The sequence below is a fragment of the Acanthopagrus latus genome, chromosome 23 (assembly GCF_904848185.1).
Source record: "Acanthopagrus latus isolate v.2019 chromosome 23, fAcaLat1.1, whole genome shotgun sequence".
Taxonomy (NCBI): Eukaryota; Metazoa; Chordata; class Actinopteri; order Spariformes; family Sparidae; genus Acanthopagrus; species Acanthopagrus latus.
Window position 1 is genome coordinate 17,105,563 of NC_051061.1, and position 21,600 is coordinate 17,127,162.

At 41.4% G+C, this 21,600-nt stretch overlaps 2 protein-coding genes across 4 annotated transcripts in view; one reads left to right on the plus strand and one right to left on the minus strand.

Moving 5' to 3' along the window:
• Positions 1 to 6,389, minus strand: part of LOC119013883 (voltage-dependent L-type calcium channel subunit beta-1-like) — a 34,041-nt gene extending 27,652 nt beyond the window's left edge. Inside the window, exon 1 of one of the 3 annotated variants that reach the window (XM_037088773.1) lies at positions 6,055 to 6,389. In XM_037088773.1, coding sequence (XP_036944668.1) covers positions 6,055 to 6,144 — 90 coding nt within the window. In that variant the 5' untranslated portion in view covers positions 6,145 to 6,389. The remainder of the gene's footprint in view (positions 1 to 6,054) is intronic. The other 2 variants (XM_037088774.1, XM_037088775.1) reach the window with 2 other exon arrangements.
• Positions 6,390 to 11,495: 5,106 nt separating this feature from the next.
• On the plus strand, positions 11,496 to 14,378 carry rpl19 (ribosomal protein L19). Its single transcript, XM_037090245.1, has 6 exons — positions 11,496 to 11,548; positions 11,936 to 12,042; positions 12,769 to 12,891; positions 13,083 to 13,203; positions 13,683 to 13,793; positions 14,180 to 14,378. The coding sequence occupies exons 1-6, from the start codon at positions 11,544 to 11,546 to the stop codon at positions 14,304 to 14,306; spliced, it is 594 nt and encodes a 197-aa protein (XP_036946140.1). The 5' UTR covers positions 11,496 to 11,543; the 3' UTR covers positions 14,307 to 14,378.
• Positions 14,379 to 21,600: the final 7,222 nt, after the last annotated feature.

The window sequence follows — 21,600 nt, forward strand, 5'->3', positions numbered from 1 at the left end:
AAGCCAATTGACTATATGTGCTGTATAATCTTATTCTATCAAATTCTTTTATGACAGTCTGCATATCATCTGCAACGTGAAACACTGTACAGCAGCTGCTCAGAAACAGTCGTACAAACACAACTTAATTTTGGTCTAAACAATGTTATCGTTGTAACTTTTTGCTTCTTTGTCTGCGACCACGAGGTAAAATATATCCTGGGAAAATTAAGTATAGCTGTGAATAAATATCTTCTCTATCATCTCCATTATAGATGTAAAGAGTGAATAGACGATGGAATAAGCGATCCAGTTGTTTTCGTGCCAGAAGCTACAGCAATGACAAAGCTCAAAAACAACAGGCAAAGTCAAAGTTTTCTGTTTGTGCTTCATCAGCTGAAGTACGGCGCAGTGATAATTAGTTTATTAGGATCGCTGTTAGCTAATGCCGGGATGTTAGCTGGTCCTCCTGGGTCCCAACACAACAACACGATAATCAGCAAAAGTTGAGTCGTCTGCTGTTAAATATTAAAACTTTGCCAAAAAGGAACCAAGCACAGGTTCAGAGTAGTTTGAAACCACCTTTGGTCAATTTAAAATGTATTGCAAGTTGAATTTCATTAGACACTGAGAAGTGGTGGAGATCTTTCTGAATACGTAAATGTGTCTCAAACAATGTGTCAGGTCTGCTCAACACTGCTAGTTTTGGATTACGTCATAATTAGAAACACACATATGTCAAGTTTCTATCAAGGTTCATGTCTGTCAGGATATAATACAACATGTGTGACATCACAAGTTAACAAAAAGACATTAGCGTGACAAATAACCTTCTGAATTCAATCCTTTAAGGGTTGTTCTTACAAATAATAATAATAATCATCATAAATGTAATCAAAATAATATAATAACAGAAAACAGTAACATCACAAACTGTGATATTTTCTAAAAAAAAAAAAACGCTCAAAATCTGGAAAAGTCATTGATGATTGTGAAATTTTTGGCATATTTTGTGAATACAAGTATGACAAGTAGCAAAGATAATTTTAAAAAGTATTGTTATCTGTTACTAAACGCAGGTGTTGTATTACAATCTGTGTGAAACATTTTCATTTTCAGCCCCAGCCCCGACATGCTGTGTGTGAATACCTAAAAGAACTGCGCTACATTCAGATTTAAATGTTTTCAGTCGTGACAATCCTGCACACACAAATACTGTACACGTGTGTTGACACTGAGAGTTACTGATCAGCTGCTTCAAACCGTTCCAACATGTCTGTTCTGGGATCAGCAGGCGTGAGTGTTTTCGTTTTCACGACAGGACACACCAAGGCCTTTAAACCAAAACGACCTGTTGCACCGCCGGCGCCGCAGTTTCCAGTGTTTACAGAAAAAAGGAGATGCTTTCACATCTGTTGCACGCCACTCTCCGAAAACACTGGAGCTCCGGGATTCATTTGAATTAATTTGTTGGTTTTTTTCCAACCTCCTGTTGCGCACAAAAAATAATGTATCCAGCCCCCGTGTGCCCCGCTTGATTTACTGCTGCTGATGGATCGGATGAACACGCAGCGGGAAGTTCCACAGAAGTGTGACACATCCAGCAGCAGCCATTACAGTGTTACTGTGGTTACAGGCTTTTTTTTTTAATGTGGAAGTCAAACTGGAGGTGATGATGGATGAGAAAGAGACTGATATAATGAAAGAGAAAAAAAAAATGGAGCATGACATCACTGCTGGCAACTCTCTCCTCCTACGCCGGAAAAAGTCGTCCAAGAATCATGACTTTAGAGAAAATGCAGCGTGCGACTGATGACTATGCAGCGGCTCGAAGACGCTGCTTATTTTCTGTATCTGTGAATTGAAATTTAAAAAGAGAGATTCAGACTTTTCCCGACATTTTGTCCAGGACACAAGATCCGGATGACGGCACCTGGTCGCAGGTTTTTACCTCTCCACCTGGCTCCCATCATCTTCGTCCTGTATGCGCTATGATCTGATTTATGATGATTTATTCGACTGTAAGGCAGATTTTCTTCTTCAAATCAGTCTGAAAAACAACACTTACATGCCCACCTTGTGCATTTAAACAGGTTCTGCTTCCTCCTCTTCATACTGCCTCTTAAGAGATCCCTTCCTAATGTGCTTTTAGTTGAAGCGACGCAGGACACACGATCCCCGCTCCCCGCTTTAATGCACAAATGTATCAAAGGGCGAGTTCACCCAAAAATGAAATTTGAAGTCATTAATCTGCTTTTGCTTTGCAGAGTGATTCAGCGCTGTTTTTTTCTGCAAAGCCCCAGAGATGTTTTGAGGACTACGAATCTTTATCCGCCTTTTCATCAGCACGGGGTGTGAGGGGGGGTGGAAGATGACTGATTTTTCCCTTTCTGGGCAAACTTATCCAGAACCGGACTGAAGTGTTTATCTTAGATGAGGTCTCAGCGGTCTGAGCGACGAGATCAAGAGGGTATCTTGCAAACGTGCAGCCTTTCTTGTTGTTTTCTTGCTGTTTTCTCTCCAGTGCAGCTCAACACCGAGCAGAGACGCACAAAGAGGGAATTTTGCGGGAAAAAAAGGACGACTGCTTTGAAAAGATGTCTACTCTTTTTGACTAACTGAGACTGCTGTGAGCTTAATGTGTCTTTTTTTTATATATATATTTATTTGTGCGCAAAGTACATTTTATATCATCCCCCATTTTCTTCATTAATAATCGATTAGGAAATTATCTGTCAAAAGAGCACCGGGAGGTGGTCTTTTAATGGCACAAGAGGAGTGATCATAGGAAAGTTGTCTTAAAAACTGTGAACCTTTCCTTTAAGAACTGAAAAAAGACTGTGTTTGCAGCTGCCGTCCGATTCATTCTGCACACGCCGCAGAAACGCTCACATAACGCGTGTTTTGGTTCATCCAATTGCAAATCTCTTGGTAGTACCAAGTGCAAATTAGGTCGTACTCACTCTCTGTTGACATTTTGGGGTACGAAGCATCATGACGATCAAAACAGGCTGTAAACAAATCCCCAGTCCGGCTACACGGTCTACACAGACTCCGTGAGCGGCAGAGATCTAATCCACACAGCGGTGAACAACGACGGATGTGAGGTCAAAGTTGAACCGAGCAGCACTGCTAAACCCGACTGCTAACAATGGGCAGCTGAAGTGATTTATTTTTTGTTTAATTAACAGGCACAACAGCATCAGCTGGTGGTGTTTTCAGTTTTTTGAGTCTGTTTGTGCCATTTTTGGCAAAATGTGGTCCTGGAGACATCTTTGGTGGCGCGAGCTACCACAGAAACAGTTTTCAGTACTTAGCCAGGTGTTTACGTGTCTGTTTGTCGGTCTGCGAACAGATTTTTTTGTCGGCTCGATAGCGTCAAAGCTGTGAAAGACACAGTCTTGAAGCTGACGAGGTGTGTGGCTGAGATCAAAACAAGGGCCGAGTTCGAAGGTTGCCGTGGTCAGAGCCCTCTCGCACTTCACACCCTCCCTGTTTGCTTAGCTGTTTGCCTTTTTGTGGCTTTACTCGAAAGGAAAACGGTGCGACATGGAGAGGATATGAAATGCGGCAGAGGGCCACAGGTCAGATTCGAACGCTGGGCTGCTGCAGCCTCTGTTTGCGGGGTGCATCTTTTACAGACACATTTGTTTTAATACAGTCAGGAAACTTTCAGGTGTGGAGTTGAGTTCAAAATGTTGGCCAGGCAGGGAGTCAGACTGAGCCGTCACAGTGGTGCACGTAAGATGATAATACCCTTTAAGTTAATCTCTTAGCAAATCTTGCAAATGTGCGGTGAAAATGTAGGTAGTTCTTCATTTAAAGGTGCACTACGTAGTTTTAAGGAAGACGTCTGACAAGAAGAGAGAGATTTTTTCCTTCTATCAGTCTATCGATCTTTACTGTGTTCACAACAAAACACTTTCCAACTGAGCAGATCTAGACCATCCTCTGTGACGGCGTTCTGGGACTTCGTTTTCCTGAGAACGGCTCGTTTGTTTAGCTTTACTTTGGTTATATCGTGATAACCTCAACTGTTTTTTAATGAACTAAACTAAGTACACTTGAGGCGCACCGGTGTGACCGATGAGATGTTCTTGTCTAGTCGCACTTGAAAGATCTTTGGGATCACGTGCGACAAAGACAGTCGCACCCTGGAGCCCAAATCCGAAGACTGGAGCAGTCCAAGCCGTGAGGATCCAAAAGAACCAAAGACGACTGGAGTAGTTACGGGTCGCAAAATGGTCTCCAGCTACTTAGATAAGGTGATTACGCTGTGGGTGTTTGCTTTGCTGGAGACGTTGCTGCGCCACCAGATATCTCAGTAATTAAGCTGGCAAATGAAACGCTATCAGAACAGATAACCAGAAAACGGCCTTGTGCTCCGCTTTGACATGATGTGTGTGTGGGTTCAGGTGCGGGTGTGTGTGTTCGAGGGATCTCCACGATCGGCGCCGTGATGTGCCGCATTCCTGTCAGCAAAGGGCAGGGAAATGCCAGAGGAAGGCATGACGGGGAAGGCTTCCTGTTGGTAAACATCCTCCCAGATTATGTGTGTAATTATGGAGGGTGTTGTGTGCGATGAAGGGAGGGCTCTAATCTGGAAGGGTGGAGGGCAGCGGGTGGTGTGGTCGTGATATCACGACTGTAAAAAAGAAAAAAAACCACATCACGCTCATCCACCCCGGAAAGGCTCCATACATTAATCTGGCCCACTGATCGCCACGCTGATCTGCAAACCGACGGCGGCCAGCAGACACGATCTTTAATCTAAGCGGCCCTCGGGTGCTGAATTTGGATCGGCTCTCGGGCTCGTTTCAAGAAAAATCTTCAGGATATTAGAAATGCGTCTGGCCTCTCGTCTCCCCACGGCAGAAGTTATAAATACATACACCAGCGTGACCCGCTGCAGGCCTGCATGAACTTTATATCTAACTGATCACACACATAAATACACAAACAGTGTTCCCCGCTGCCCGGCACAAGGAGGGGTGTGTGTGGGGGGGGTCCATCTGTTTGTCTCACCACAGCTGATAAAGATCTGACTTCTAAAAAAGAGCCATGGCGAGGTGAGATGGCGAGAGCGGGATCGGAGATAGCGGGACACTGAAAGCAGGAGCGAGGAGAGATGAGAAGGAGCTGGGAGGAGTGGGAGTACAGAGGAGAGGAGCGGGACTTGGCATGGTTTGAAGCGTTGGTTGTCTGTGCTGAGGTGTTTTTTTTTTTTTCCTCTCTCTCTCTCTTCCTTCTTCTCCAGAGAGAGACAATGACTGAGCGGAGCGTGGGTGTGTTTGTTCTAGATATTCCTCATCAATGCTTTTCTTTTTTTTTTTCTTTTTTTCTTTTCCTTGTCATATTTCTCATCCCATTTTTAACTGTTATGACTAAAAACAGTGCCCACGACATCATGTCACTTCCTTCGCAGCCACGGCCTATTTTTGTGGCTCGCGAGGAAGAGTGACACCACCGAAAGTTGAAGGCTAAAATTGCAAACGAAGGAAGAAGAAGAAGAAAAAAAAAGTTGATATGCGGATGGTGGAGGAGGCTGTTACAGAACATGTGACAACAGCTCTAATTCCAGTCTTGTCCTCTTTTTGTTAGCATTAATAATAACAACACCCACCTGGTTTAATTACTGCTTCATTAAAAACAAAAGGCGTGGTTTCTTTTGTTTTGTTGTTCTTTCTTCCTGAGGATCCAATGAGCAGACAGCACATAAAACAAGCGTTACATCACATCCTTGCATACGGTCACACATGGGAGGCTTAATGAAAACCAACACAATTACCGGGGCAGACAAATGAATCAAAATCTCATGAGCAGAGACACCATCTTCTCCTCTCTCTCTGTCTCTCTCTCTTTTCTTCATTTTAAAAAGCAGATGTTACACTGAAGGTGAGCTTGAATCTGTGCAGCAGCGTTTTTTCAGACTCTTTGTCAGGCAAATTAGGCGACTTAATTGCGGAACAACCTGTTAATCTTCCCGAGTGAAAAAAAAGCCGCCTTTAGTGCAAAATCTGCGCCAGTTTTCTCAGCCTCTCCACCTGTCCGTCATCACGCTTCCGCTCGTCTTACCTGTGTGTGTGGATGATGGTCGAACATGTCCATTTGGATCTCCTGGGTTGAGGTCGAAGGCGTCCTGGACATACTACTTTTCTGTACCATTGATTTAACTTTTCCCCCCCGATCTATTTTCTAGTTTCGTGTATGTTTTTTTTTTCTTCTTAAGAAGCTGTCGACGGACTCATCTTCTTCTTCTTCCTCTTCCTCTCGTTTTTTTTTTTTTTTTTTTTTTTTTCTTCCAGGGAGGGTGAAGCCGCTGATGTATCAGAGCTGGCTGCTATTATAATGGCAACAGCTGCCTCCCTCCTCCAGCACACAGCGCTGCTAACTGGCGCACCAGGCTTTTACACCGCCGTCAAGACGGCCGCGTGACGCCACGGCACATCCGGTCACTGATTTCAAAATAAAATGCGTTGAAACGGGTGTGTTTCATTTGACGTGAACTGTTCTTATACATCTGTTTATTCATTTAGCAACACAAGGAGACGTTCATCCAAATAAGTGGCTAGGATTATCAACTACCCAATAATATATTAACTCGACTGGGCTACTCATAATGATTATGATAATTGTATAAGTATATGGTAGAAGTCATCACAATTTTCCTCGTGTATTTGCATTTTTGTATTTCTTGCAGTTTTATACTTTCATTCTATTACATTTCTGAGGAAAATAATTTATTTTACCCCACTACATTTATTAGATTACGTTATCAGATTAGATTACTGGTTATATTGCAGATTGCCTGCTGCATCAGAGCCACAGTAGTGATTTTTTAAAATTCATTTATTTGATCAGCAATCTGATAAACAAAACAAAACAAAACAAAACAAAACACTGATTTCAAATAATCTGAAAAATGGTGAATAATTGCATCTGATAATCGACCACAACGATTATTGGTACTGCAGTATATACACACATGTAAACATGTACTTTTTTATTCTTACGTAAATGTATTGACAGAAAATACACTTTTAAAATTTAAGGACATTTGATATTCGATACTTAAAGACTTCAACTCAACTAATATTTGTACGAGATACCATCCTGACATGAAAAAATGTGAAGCATAATCCTCACTCAGACATCATCAGTAAGCACATGACATAAAAGGAAAGCAAACATACAATTACAGTCGCAGTAAGGAGCTTTTATTCTGAAGTTAGATTCCTCCGACTTCCTGTGTATTCGTGCGTTTCTGTGCGCCTCTTGACGTCGTGTGTCTCCTGGGTGCGCTCCACACACTCCAGCTGGGAGCCGAGGTCCACGCCCCGCTGAACAGACCCCACCTTCACTTATCGATTGATGGGAGAACAACAGAGGCCGGCCGCGGTGATGGAGGCTGAGTGCTACAGGCTGTCGGGCCTGGTCCCCTGACTAGGATCCAGCGGCCCAGTGGTCCTGGTCCTGGTCCTGGAGGAGAAAGGTTCGATTTCACTGTCGGTTCAGTATCTGAAGTCTGAAAGATGCTGGTGTGGCTTTGAAGAAAAAACATCAAACCCACCCCCATCAGGGAGCACCAGGGACCCTGATCTGATGTTGACCCTGGGTGGGAGGGATTAGGTGGATGCTTTCAGGAGGGCAGAGATTCACTGGAGCCCTAAAACATGTCAGGAATTGTAGATATTTATGGTCTGATGACTTGTTGCCAGGGGCCCCATGTTTTCTAGCTCTGGTGGATCAGGACAGGGAAAAACACAGATGTCTCCTGGGTTTATGTTAGAAATAGAACAGCATTCATACATTTAGAGTAGTGGCGGATACTGATATAGCAGCTGACATAAACACTTGTGACAGGAACACAAATTCAAAATTTAATTTAGATAATCTCATAGACTTTTTGTAGAGGGAAGTTAGTGACCATTGCTAACTTCTAGGTTATGCTCGTGCTCTATAGCTTGATCGACTGACTGATATCAAATGGTGTCTCTAACAGTTACATCATATACGTCTCATCAGATTAGAAAACAAAAATGTTTAAGCCCCTGCTAAATAAAAGTTGTTAAAACCTGCTTTAATAGAATTTGGGGTCCATTTTGGGCAGTAAACACAACATTAGCTAGCATGTTATCACCTTATAAAACTCTGTTAGCAATCAATTAGCCTAACTATCGAGCGGTATAAAAAAACAAAACAAACAAAGACAGGAAGCAGTCATCATTAAATCATTAACCATAATTTAATGAGTGGACTGTCTTTATTTGCCTCAAACAGCCAGTGTAACAAATGTGTCTAGTTATGGACTTCAGCTTTAAGCGAGCTTGCAACCACAAGCTAGACGAACCTATACGAGTGAATTGAACTGAATTATTTTCCTCCAGTTTCTCTCCTTTTTCTGCCTTGTCTGTGTTTGGTCGTGAGGCAAAGAGCAAACGCTCAATTGAAACAATCACCGAGACACGTTAGCAGTGGTGGAAAAGAGGTATTCAGATCCTTTAGCCTGCTCGAGTAAATGTACCAATACATTATCCAGGCTGTTGTTAATGTTTATCCATTACAAGTAGGTTTCAAGTCCAAAGCACATAGGCCTAAGTATCTTATCCATCAAGTATCAAAGTAAAAGTACTCATTATGCAGTGAAATATAGTGAAACAGGCTGTGAAACGTTACTTTCATCATGATCATGTATCTTATATGCTTTAAATTGTTTTGTTTTTCCTAAGTAAAATCTTCATTTGAAAGTAGCCATTGAACATGCAGTATTTGCCTTTGAATTATAGTCTAGAAAAGTATAAAGACACACACTGACATATAAAAGTACCTCAAAATTGTATTTAAGCAGTACTTGAGTAAATGTACTGAGAAAGCTTTGTCCGTATGATGTCTGTGCGAAAGATAAATCCTGCACATCAGAGATGATATCATGTTGACTGACAGAGCTGAACAAACAAGTGTAAGACTCATCTCTCGGAGAGGAAAGTGGTCTCCACGACTGCTACCGTCTGCTGTCAACTTCCTGTGAGCAGATTAGACACCCACGGGTTCAGCCTCTGTGGCCCCCGGCACTCACACTGCCGGTGAGACGGTTACCTCAGTGGGAGGGAGCTGTGACTGTTCTCCTCCTGGAGCACGGTGCACCTTCCAACCCATGATGTGACTGCGAAGAGTCCCTGTGACCGTCCTGTAGCAGCTGCTCAACATCTTCCTCCAAGAGTAACATAATGTGAGATTCAGGCTGTCCTCAGCAGGATCACTCCGCTTCCTGTGCCGTTGTCCAACCTCACCGAGGAGACGGGCAGTGATTCAACTGAGGCTGTCTTCAGCTTGTGTTTGTGTCTGTGGCATCCAGCTGAGGCTCCTCTTTGGAGCTTAGCGCAACAGGAGAATTAATTAATTAATTATATTTTTAATATAATTCTTTGCCTCTGTGAATCACTTTACAGATAAACTTGCCTTACCAAGAAATACAACCGTCAGCCCTTCACAGTCGAACAACAGGAACAATATTACAAGGAAGAAATGCGTTATGAGTAAAAGTGCCGTATTCAGAATTTAGATTTTGATGTATTAGTTTTGTTTAATTCATTCAAAGCAACATTGAAACTGGATTAACATCAAAATATACTCAAAGACTTCAGGCTTGGTGCTGCTTTCAGGGACTTCAGTACATTAACTGTGTCAGCAGAGAAAACAAGTTCAAGGAAATACAAACATTTTGATGAACACAAATAAAAGTTTATTGAAATATATTCAATTAATTAGATTAGATTAAACTGTTTCTGTCATCGATTCTGAATATGTATGCTAAATATAAATATGCTGAATATATCTGTGTATTACATGAATGATTAATTTGCAGTAGTTAATTCAAAGAAGTGATGATGTGAAAAAGTTTATATGAAACTCTAGATGGACGTCAGCATTTTAATGTATTAAAGGGTAACTCCACCAATTTTACACATTTCATTACATTTAAACTCATCTGCTTTCGAGAAAACACAGCACGCAGCACACACTTCAGAAACAAAATGAGGAACGCGTTCAACATTCAATAATGCGCACAGCAATATAAATCCCAAAAAATATATTCATAGTACCCATACATACTCCTCTACAGAGCAGAGAGGAGAGCTGTAGGCTATCTGTCGGAGCTGTGGGAGGTGGTGATCCGGTACTTTGGGTTACACTTCATCCGGAGATGAAAATGTTCTCGGCTGGTATTCTGGGTTACCTGAGGTGAAGAAGTCACACGAGTGCCCCATCGTGCACCCACACTTCGAGCTTGCAGCGTTGCCATGGCGACGGGCTGCTGCTGAAGAGCCATGGATGCAACGGGCGTAAAAACCCTCAGTGAGTAGCCAGTCAGATGGTTAGCTATTTTTACAAGTGGCCACTCACTAGAGCACTTAGTCACTCTATGTTTTTAATAGAAGACACTCTGACGTCTAAAATTACATTTTCCCAATCTCTTTACATGTACGTATGACTCAAACAGGCTTTTGAAAACTTTCTTGATGCTGCATATTTTAGACATTAACTTTTCGGACTGGATGCTGTTCATTTTACACTGTTAATTATTTTATAATGGGTGTCTTTCACCCCTTCAGTGGGCTGAGTTTCACAGTGCATAACTTACAGTTGAGACTGTATGAAGATACTTTAGTTTTGTACAAGATTTAGCTGACTTTTCTTCTGTCTTGCCTACTAGGTAGAATAAGCCCCATGATTGTAAACTGAGCGACAAACACTCATATGACAGACCGAGAACAGACTCTGCATTACAGGAGATACAGTGGAAACATTTTCTGTCAGTCTCTGAAGGATTTAGACTCAGATTACAGTTCACAAAGGTGCATGTTTTCAACAATAATAAGAAAATGGCAGATAGATTTAACAAGGACTGCTAAATTGCTGTCATTAATTGAGGCTAGTAAGTCCTGGTTGCACTATGGTGTTTTAATTTCCCTTGAAATCTCAATCATTTATAAGAATAGTGTGAACTTTTGTAGGGAGTTGTCCAAGGGAGGCTGAATTAGTGGTTTTAAAGTCTTCATGTCAAGAATTCCACCACAAACTTATAGAAATGTAACGTTTAAACATTTAATGTTATACTTATTTAATAGTGATAATTGGTGTTCAAATGCAAGGTATCGAATGATATCAATAATCTGTAACACGTACATAACAGTATTTTTTGTTAGGCAATAGGCTGATGTCTACACCGCCATCGTGTGTTATAACAACAGAATGCATCAAACCGTGACTTTACCCATAATACAGTGCAAAAGCACAGGTCAGTACCATTATTTTTTCAGGGGGGTGAGCGATTCAAACGTTTGATGAAAACTAAAATGTTCCTTCGTCTGTATACATTTTCATCAGCTTGTTTTTTCCACTAAGGACATTTTTTAGTAATGCAATAGGTTTAAGGGATAAATAGTGGTCGTTGATATCTGCGCTAACACCGAGCAGTTTTGGCTTCAGAGATGGATTCTCCTCTATAATGGTAGCTTCCAGTCCGTCTCTCAAGCCTTCCTTTTCCAATTGAAGTAGCAGCCATGAGGTAGGACCGCTGTCGATGGCGCGATTAAAAGTCATCATTTATCTGTTAAAATGCACGTTTGTCACCCCTATATCACTTCCCTGAGACACATAAGATCCTTGTTCATCAATCCATAAAGATTTTTTCTAATTCCAAAACAAAAAGTCGTATTTTTACGTGGCTCTGTGGAACACGATGTAGCAGACGGGAGAGGCCATGTTGTCAACCCGGCTGCTAGCTAGCTGTGTGGCTAACAGCAACTTAGCTAATTTATCAGTGAAATAAAGTGTTTGGGTGCCGTGAGACACGTGACAGTTTTGTGACTGATATGTGATATACCACCAGTAGTAGACATTGATGGTTAAATATGCGATAGGTGTTGTAACCAGGCTTGTATGTGTCGTGCAGCATGCTCAGGCTCCAGAAGAGGCTGGCCTCCAGCGTCCTGCGCTGCGGTAAGAAGAAGGTCTGGCTGGATCCCAACGAGACCAATGAGATCGCCAACGCTAACTCTCGTAAGTACAAAAAACCCCTCTCCTGTAGAGTTCCATTGCCTTTTAAATCCTCCACAATTACTGGTGTAATGGTGCGACGGTGTTTGGTAGTGCCAGTGTGTGAAGGCTAGTTTGCGCCATCAGAATAACCCAAACGTGATGTAGCAATAGTGCTGCAGATAACATGTTAGCTGTGAGGAATAAATCAACCAATATCTATTTCTAATATCAGCAAGTGTGTTGCTAAGGGTTTTGTGGGAGACTTAGAAAATGTCCCAATTTACACTGATGGTTGGGTTCCAAAAATGCTTGAGATTAATTTTCTGTAATGCAAACTGATGGCATCAATGGCTGTTATTTACTAAAAGCTACTTCCTTTTAATGCCTTTAAAACTCCACATTCATATTTATGGTAATATAAAGATTGACAACAGACTGGCTTGTAACAGATGATCTCGGTTAAAAGATCATCCCACAGTATGCAGAGGAAAAAGCAGGACTACTTTTAATAGTAAATTATATGCTTTGAATTTGTTTTTGCAATATTTTGAGATTGTGAAAGTACTTTTCTTCCCTTGGTCTGAACATCTACGTTAGATATGAATGGTGCTAGTTCTAAACTGTCTGTTCTGTAATCATGTCCACACTCATGCTGATCATTCTTCAAGTTTTTTTCTTGTGGATACATGTCTTTTGGTAGATGAATCTTTGTGGTCCCGTAGCTTACTTGTGTCCTCCTGTGTTCAGGCCAGCAGATCCGTAAACTGGTGAAGGATGGTCTTATCATTCGCAAACCTGTTACGGTCCACTCCCGTGCCCGCTGCCGCAAGAACACGCTGGCACGCCGCAAAGGAAGACACATGGGAGTCGGTAAGTTCAAGCTGCTGTGCTTGTCTTATTAAAGGAAAGTGACCTTATACTCTGTTTTAACGTGGACTGTCTAAGGAGGTTTAACAGTGTTCATGATTATGAATGAGTTAACACTGGATGCGCAGGGATAATACGTGGATGATGGTCAGTGTGTACAATAAAGTTGACTTTTTTCTAATCCCTTTTCCCAGGTAAGAGAAAGGGTACAGCCAACGCTCGTATGCCCGAGAAGCTGTCTTGGATGCGCCGCATGAGGATCCTGCGTCGTCTGCTTCGTCGCTACAGGGAGTCCAAGAAGATCGACAGGCACATGTAGGTTCAAGACGTGTTTTATGGTGGTTTCTGCTCATATTGTTGTGCCAAACCTCTTGACATGTATTATGCACACTCATATTTGTCTTTTTTACCTTTTTGTCCATAAAGTTTCTAAAGCAGCTTTTTATAGTTAAAGATACTGAGGAACTTTAATTTTATAGGATTCTTGGGACAGCTTTAGGCAGGAGATGATGATGATGTCAAAACTAATTAAACCTTAAGTACCTTCCTGTACCATTAGACTACAGAGCAGTCGCTTTCCTCAGGCTCAGACCTCATTTAGAGGGACAAGTTTTAAATTGAGACAGTTTCATTAAGAGATACAAGTTTCTTGTAGTACGTTCAGGCTTAATCTTTTATTTTAGCTACACAGTGGAGTTGTTGAAACTGTTGGTATTCTACACACACTGTAATATCTGGTATCATTTATGTTCTCTGGAATTATGTTAACGCTTTCTCCCTCTGCCATCTCCCAGGTACCACAGCCTCTACCTGAGGGCCAAGGGTAACGTGTTCAAGAATAAGCGTATCCTTATGGAGCACATCCACAAGCTGAAGGCTGACAAGGCTCGCAAGAAGCTCCTGTCGTAAGTCTCAAACCAAACTTATATTCATTTTTTTCTGTATTTATCCAGAGGAGGTCCAGGCATAAGTATATCTGGTACTCACAACACTTATATATTAATTGTTAAACTCTATGAATTGTGTATTGGTGAAGTTAAGCATTCTGGAGACACTGTAATGGTCATTTCACACCACAAGAGCAAAAGTTGTAATTACATTTTCTGCAGCTAATAGTTGAGCTCTGTTGTCAGTTCAGTCTCTGGTTTCCCCACTACACTCGAAAATGATTTAACAGCAACTCTAACGTGCTTTAAGTTTTACAGTATTTTATTAGTTGATATTTAAGTGTTTATTAAAAGTCGACTATGAAGAACACCTGTGTCTCACTTTGTGTATCTCTGTCCGACAGTGATCAGGCCGAGGCTCGTCGTTCCAAGACAAAGGAGGCTCGTAAGCGCAGAGAAGAACGTCTCGCAGCCAAGAAGGAAGAGATTATCAAGACCTTGTCCAAGGAGGAGGAGACGACCAAGAAGTAATTTGGCTCCGTCAATCCTGCCCGGCTCTTCCAGCTGTCGAGTGTTGACAATAAAAGTGTACATAAAAGACAATGAAGGTTTCCTGTAATTTCTTTACTCAAAGCAAATACCAACTACTGGGAAATGATGATAAAAATCTTGAGGGCAAACGCCTCGAGTTACCTCAAGATGACTAATGGCCTCATAATACATTTAAGACACACAGTTCTCCTTCTTAACCTCATGAATATGTAAATCCCTTAACCCTCTCTGTGATTTAAGAATACATCATTTACAGCTAATGGGATCTAATTAAGGGCACTGAAAGTGGTTACATATTTTAAATTACGTTTTAAAAGTATGTATTAAGTAACTATAAAGTTGAAATGCAAGTGTTGGCATCATTCATAGCTTGACCACCACACGAACATAAGTTCAGATTTTTGCTCTCATTGGTTTGTACAACATTCTGAGTATAACATCTGGCCCTGAAGCTGCAGAATGCTTCATCATGTGCACTTGCTGCTTACTTTATGACTGTTGTTTGCTGCAGATCTGAGGGGATTTTAGAGCCTTGTCACAGAAAACAGTTAGCTGTGAAGCCAAAATGACATAAGTGTGAGCAAAACAATCGAGCTGAAACAAAGATCTCTGTACACTTGTGATGGCAAGAACATGTACATCACGACGGTCTTTAGTTAAAATGACTTCTACAACTCATTTGTCTGTGATGAGTGAGTGGAACACACTACTTTGTCAAAAACATTAGATTAGTTCAATCAACTTACAATGTTTTCAAAATTATTCATACAGCAACTTAAATGATCAATTTAAGATTAAAGAAAGTAGTGTGAACCAAATTTTCTTGCAGCATCACTCCTGAGTGATTCTGATGACAGCTGGTGAAACTCGTTTTGTGACAAAGTAGTGTTCATGTCATTCCATCACAAAAAATGATTTGTAGAAATCATTGGAACTGAAGATCGCCATGATGTACAAGCTCTAACCAAGTGTATATAAACCTTTGACTATTGTGAAATGAAAGAAATAAAAAAAACAGCTCTCACAAATTGGATCTTTAAAATATCTTTATTTGAAAACAAAAAAAAAGTCTGACATAGAATTATCGTTTAGTCCTGAAAGTGCTGTAAACAAACCTTCTCTAATTGAATTCAGGACACATTTTCTTTCCCCACAATCTAATGAAAAGTTTCCTCTAATCACTCTGACTTTTCCAGACTGATAATTCACAAACATTTGATGAAAAGGGTAAAGATGCTTGTCAGCTGTGATTTAATGATGCCATATTCCCTTCAAGCTTAGCTTGTAGATTTGGTTTGAATGCTGTCTTTGTATGAAGACCCTCTCGGGGTCACATGTGTAGTCTTGTTCGTCAGTGACACCATGGGAGTTTTCCATCGTACAAAATGATCTGCAGACGTCTGATTTCAAGCCAATTAGAAATTTATTTTATTTCCTGCCCTCTGAAAGAAGAAAGTCCCCCTGTTGACTGTGGTGACATCCAGTGACTCAGAGCTCAGTTAAACAGGTCAACCACCTGATCGTTTCCTTTACTGGAATGTTAGATCTATAACTTATGGAGTCAGTGTGGCAATACAGTTTGTAGCATATCAGGTTTGTCGCCATCAGGTGGTTGTAGCTGGTATTACAAATCAAAATGTCCAAAAGTCAAATGTTACTGAGATCACTTTGATTTCTCACCAGTGATTTATTCAGACCAGACTTCTTCTGTGACAACTTAAGTTACTAGTTACTTTGCAGATTACGTGCTGCATCAGAGCCAAAGCAGCAGATTTTCAAATTAATCTGTTTCATTGTCAATTAGATACAAAAGAAAAACACTGATTCCAATTATCAGACAATATTGAATGTCAGATCCAACTAATCAGTCAACCCTGGCATACAATCAATAACTAATGTAACTAAGTACATTTACTCACTGTCTGTAAAGTACCAGTGTTTTTACATTTCAATTCTGCTACATTTTGGAGGCAAATATTGTAGGCTACTTTGTTTTTTTTGTTTTTTTTGTTTTTTTTATTTAGTCTAGCTTTTAGTTAATTTAGTTACTAGTTACTTTGCAGTTTGCATTTTAAATGTAATTTATCTTATCAGCAATCGGTTAAGAAACCCCAATAATCAGAAAAACGCTGAATACCAGGTATGATAATTGGCCAGCAGTGTAACCTGTTGACCTGATAGTGTCGAATATAAAGGCTACATACACAATATATGTGTGATTTACTTTTACTAAAACCCATAAAGCAAACAAGGTGAGAACAGAACAAATAGTGTGTTATCCTCCTGTATAATACACACACAATCAACAGTAATCCACTTCAACTCTGGCTTTTAGGGCTTGACATGTAATATGTTGGAGCAGAGGGTCTCTCATGTCCATTACATCCACGGCCGGATGTGTAAATTATGCATGGACCCCTCTAAGTGACTGTATGTGACTGTGAGCTGACATCAGTCGCCTGTATGTGTTGTGGTTGTGCGAGTGCTTATGAGACACGCGGGGTGTTAATAGTTCAAACAGGCGCGAGGGCACCAGGCCTCATGTTAAGCAGCAGTGGAATGCACCAGGATCAGCTGTTCTCTTAAACCACATGACCCCATTACTGCCCCCCGCAGGCCCACGTCTTCCATCACACCTCCCTGTGGGGCCGCTCGCCACTTGCAGCAGCCCAGGCCAGCGAGGTGGAAGGTGAATATAATTTCAGAGCCCGCAGCCGGAGAGAGCCTAAACATTATCGCGTCAGGTGACTCAGAGGTCCCAGAGCTCATGATTAGATCTCCTGGAACCAGGAGCTGTTTGGGAAGCCTCATCAGCCGTGATACTGAGGGCGACCTGCTTTTAAAATGCATGAAAACTATGTGTGAAGCTTCAAAGCCACATGCACCGGTCATGAGTTGTAAGCAGTCATTTGGAGGATCTTTAGAGCACTGAGGAGGTGGATGCAGGACTGCACCTGATGATTATTTGCATCTGTTAACACACAAACACATGCCAGTTGTAATTACCTAAAGCCCAACAAGGTGACATGCATTTTTTCTGACCAGCACCCAGAGATGTTTTACTCACAATGAGAAACACAGCAAATACTCACATCAGAGAAGCTGGAACCAGAAAACTTTTCTTATTTATAAAAATATTGCAATCACTTCAGCTCCAGGTGAATGTTTTCATGTATTATTACTAAATATTCTGGTTACAATTACATTCTCAGTTTAATGCCGATGGCTCTATATGACCTATAAGCAAACAAGACCATCAGCAAGAAGATTAATCTTAATTTCTGTCACCAAGTTTGACCCAAATAAGTCATAAAGCCATAGTTATGATGGGGTGGCAATAATACAAAGATTTCTTTGTGTGACTTTTGTCATTTTACAGTCACAAATACAGACACATGACCTCATCGCCATGTCTTCTGTACACTGCCTCTTTCTCTCACACACTGTCAAAACAAATGCTAACCAGATCAAGATCTTATGACATGAAGCGGCGGTGTAACACCAACATTAACAATGATAACAATTACTTCATTGATATAGCGCAACAAGTTACAAAGTGCTTTATAAAGACATGAAAGAGGAGAAATTACAGATAAATGATACACAACAGGACGATTCATACAAAAATAAAACAGGAAAAAAAAGGAAAGGTGAGCCATCCTGAAAAAAAATGTTTTAAAGAGAGATTTAACAAAAGAAACCCACTTTCCCCTGTTTTTATAGCTTTGACCTGAGAATCACTTAGTCCTCCCTCCACACACACACACACACACACACACACACACACACACATCTTGACGTTACCATGGCCTGTTTTTGCTCATTAACTGTCTCTAGGTAGATTACACTCCCCATCTGCCACACTGGAGAGCTCAGGCTTTATAAACACACTCACAAGGTATGCCTCACCTCACCTGTGCAGGGCTGTAAAACCGACTCGCTCTCTAACAGTCGTGGTCCCTTTGCAAAGGCTCCAATTAAACTCTTAAAGACTTGTTTCACAATCTTATTTTGTTTCATTCAGATTTCCACTACACTGCTTTAATTGTTGGGCTGGAGAGGTGCATATCTTTTTGTGTATTTTGACATCACTGCAAATGAGGGAAATGATTTTTGAGGATTAAATAAAGATTTTTTTTTTTTTTACATATATACAGATCGCAGTTAAGATAAGATGTTCCTTTATTGATCCCAAATTCACAGGTAACACAGCAGTACAGAGGGTTAATAAGTAGCAGCACAAGAGTAACTCATGTCATTGTCCGAACCGCTTATCCCTTTGCTGCTGCTGGAGCCAATCCCAGCCTTGTCTCAGGGCGAGGGCAGGGTGCTCCCTGGATAAGTCGCCAGCTCATCGCAGGGCCCTCACTAGTGAGCAATGTGGGGTTCAGTGTCTCACTCAAGGACACTTCGACATGCAGCTCAGCCCTGCCCGGAGCTGGGATTTGAACCAGTGACCTTCCGATCACTAGTCGACCTGCTCAACCCGCTGAGCTACAGCCGCCCCATCACAAGAGTAACTCTCCAAGAATAAAGACATTAATAAAGTGATATTGTAAAGAATAAAATAACAATTTGAATGAAAATATAATAAAAACTATTAGCATGAAAATAGGCATACTATATCTGTCGTGGATCCATGTAGCTGATGTCACATGTTAGCATTTTGTATATTGTTTAAAGTGTCAAATTATTCGGTCTTACATGCAGTTTCTATGCACAGGATGTGAGATAGGGCGGTGTTATGTGCCGCTTCTGTCCGCAGGGTCCACCAGAATCAAAAGAAAGTTTCCTGTAGCTGCTGAGGTGGAAGTCTGTTACGAGATAAGACATAAATAAACAAAAGAAAGTAAGAAATTTTCTGGGACAGATTTCTTTTTCTGTATTTTGGATACAGATCACTGTTGCGTTGTCGCTATCACAGATTAGTGGTGGTTGATGCGTTAGCTTGAATGCCAGATTATCAGCTGTTAGACATGGCCTCTGTGAACCAAAGGCTGTGTGTGCAGCATGTACCGTTTATTGCCTATAGATAAAGACACAATTTGAATTTACAGCCACGTGAGTGATTTACATGTGTCGTGAATTAGTTCCTGATAGCGTCAGGTTCATCCTGGTAACTGTCATGTGTTTTGTGTGACTCCTTTGTTCTTGTGTGGTGTTACACACTTTGGAAACAGTTTGCCAGATGCTGGTCTTTACTTCACAAAGCTGCCACCTCATGAATATGTGATTATTTTACTCTGGTCACCTACAGACGATTGCACTCATACTGAGAGAAGATAAGTTGCTAGTGTTTCCCCAACAATGAGGGTGCTGAGTCATATCGTGATGGTACAGCAGAAATTTGTCCCACTTGATTTCCGTGCGGTCTGCCCCCATCACAGCTGTTTGTAGTCTGTCGCGCAACCTGTTATAAGGTTACACAACAAAGGAACACAGCCAACATTGACAGGATGTGCCAATTCAGTTTTGACATGTTATTTGCAGTGGCCTGCTACTTTATATATATATATATATATATATATATATATATATATATCAAAAAACACCAGATACTGACACAAAGTCTAACAGGAAGTGCTCTGTGGTTTTCTGGGGAAACGCCTTTGTTTAGAGCTGCAGCAAAGAAAGTGAGTCCGATTCATGTCCTGTTTCCTGTCGATGATCAGAGCGGCAGCACTGGCTCCAACTGTCCTCCTCAGCCATTTCACGCCACCTTGTAGCATGCTGCCTCTACTTCCTGTCAAGAGCAGCTGGAGGATGTCAGTTGGAAAACACACAAACAAACACAAACTATGTCAATATTTTTCTCAACTCATATCCACAGAAACACTTGTGTTCAGAACTGTTTTACTGCCTCACCAGCTGACAGTTGATTACTCAAAAACTACACAGTAAAAGTTCTTTGTATCAATTAATTCATATTCGTTCACATTCTGTTGATAATTTGGGTACATTTCTCACTTAAAGCGCCTTAAAAGGGCCACTGTGTTAGAATTTTACTTATAAAAACAATGTGTGGAAATAACAGTTTAGACACTCTGTCAATGCTTCTATAGTCCAAAGCTTCTGTGCACACAGCGTGAACAACACCAACACTCTCCCAGTGATCCAAACTCCCAGTCTGGCCAGAACATACAGTAGCTATGATAGGACCACTAACTGCACGGCTAATTGAGCTAACTAGCTAATGGTTGCTCTAGTTAGCAGCAGTTGGCGGCTTAAGCTGATAATACGCTGCCCCCTATTAGTTCAAACTCAACAGGTTCTTAAATATTGCACCTTCAAATGAACCTCAGAATTCGTTTGAAATCCTGCAGAACTTTGCGACCCGGTTTCCATCCGAACTGGATAACAGATTAATCACCAAAAGTTAGTTTCTAATTACACAATCATCCATCACTGAGATAATAATTCCCGCATGATCCATCCGCGCAGAGTAAAAGAGGCAGAGGCCTTCCTGCAGGCACACAAGAGCTGCACAAAGCTGAGAAACCTCCCATGGTACGATATTACGAACGTCATCTTGAAGAATCACTCCTTTGGCTTTAATGTGGTTATATAGCTTATGGGGTCTTTGGATGGAAATGGCTTTTGTCTGTAATAAGCTAATGACTGACTGTTGTGTGCAGGAGGCAGCAGGATGGCCTGTGATGAGGGGAAGCCAGATGAGAGGTCTGGATGTTTGATTGAACAGACTGCACAGACGCAAGGTGCTTGCCACTGTACTTCCTCTATCATACACTGCAATTACTCCGAGGCAGGGCCTCGCTCTGTTTTTTCAGGCTAACAGCCTTGTTATTATGACGGAGATGCAGATTTTCTTTCCCACATTTCTCTCCACATTCCTGTTTGTGTCCCATGATGCATGAAAGTGTGTATATATTACCAGGGGCAGGGCTCTCGGGGGGGTGGGTTTGTTTGCTTTAGTTATGATAAGGACACATCCAAGAAGAAACGCATGTCTGAACAAACTCGCAAATTTGCAATATGCAAAACCTGAGATGGTTTAATCATTTAGGACAGGCTATCATCAACACATAACACACATGAGAGGCCTAGCTGCTCATCAGTCAGGGAGCCATTACATGAGGGCGTGTTTGAGGAAAAAAGCAGGTTAAGTGTAGCTTTTAGCTCCGTCTCTATTAGCCTGATCATATTAGTTGGACTTATTGATCACCCTCCGTCTGGTCGCAGCAGAGCAGCCTCAAGCGACCCTGGTGAGATTTATGCAAACCCTGCCGTCCTGCCAAACTACAAACTTTCCATG

Excerpts from the sequence above, each read along its gene's own strand:
- rpl19 (XM_037090245.1), top strand. Across the intron at positions 12,892-13,082 it reads AGGAAGACACATGGGAGTCG|GTAAGAGAAAGGGTACAGCC; the intron begins GTAAGTTCAAGC and ends CCCTTTTCCCAG. Across the intron at positions 13,204-13,682 it reads AAGAAGATCGACAGGCACAT|GTACCACAGCCTCTACCTGA; the intron begins GTAGGTTCAAGA and ends GCCATCTCCCAG.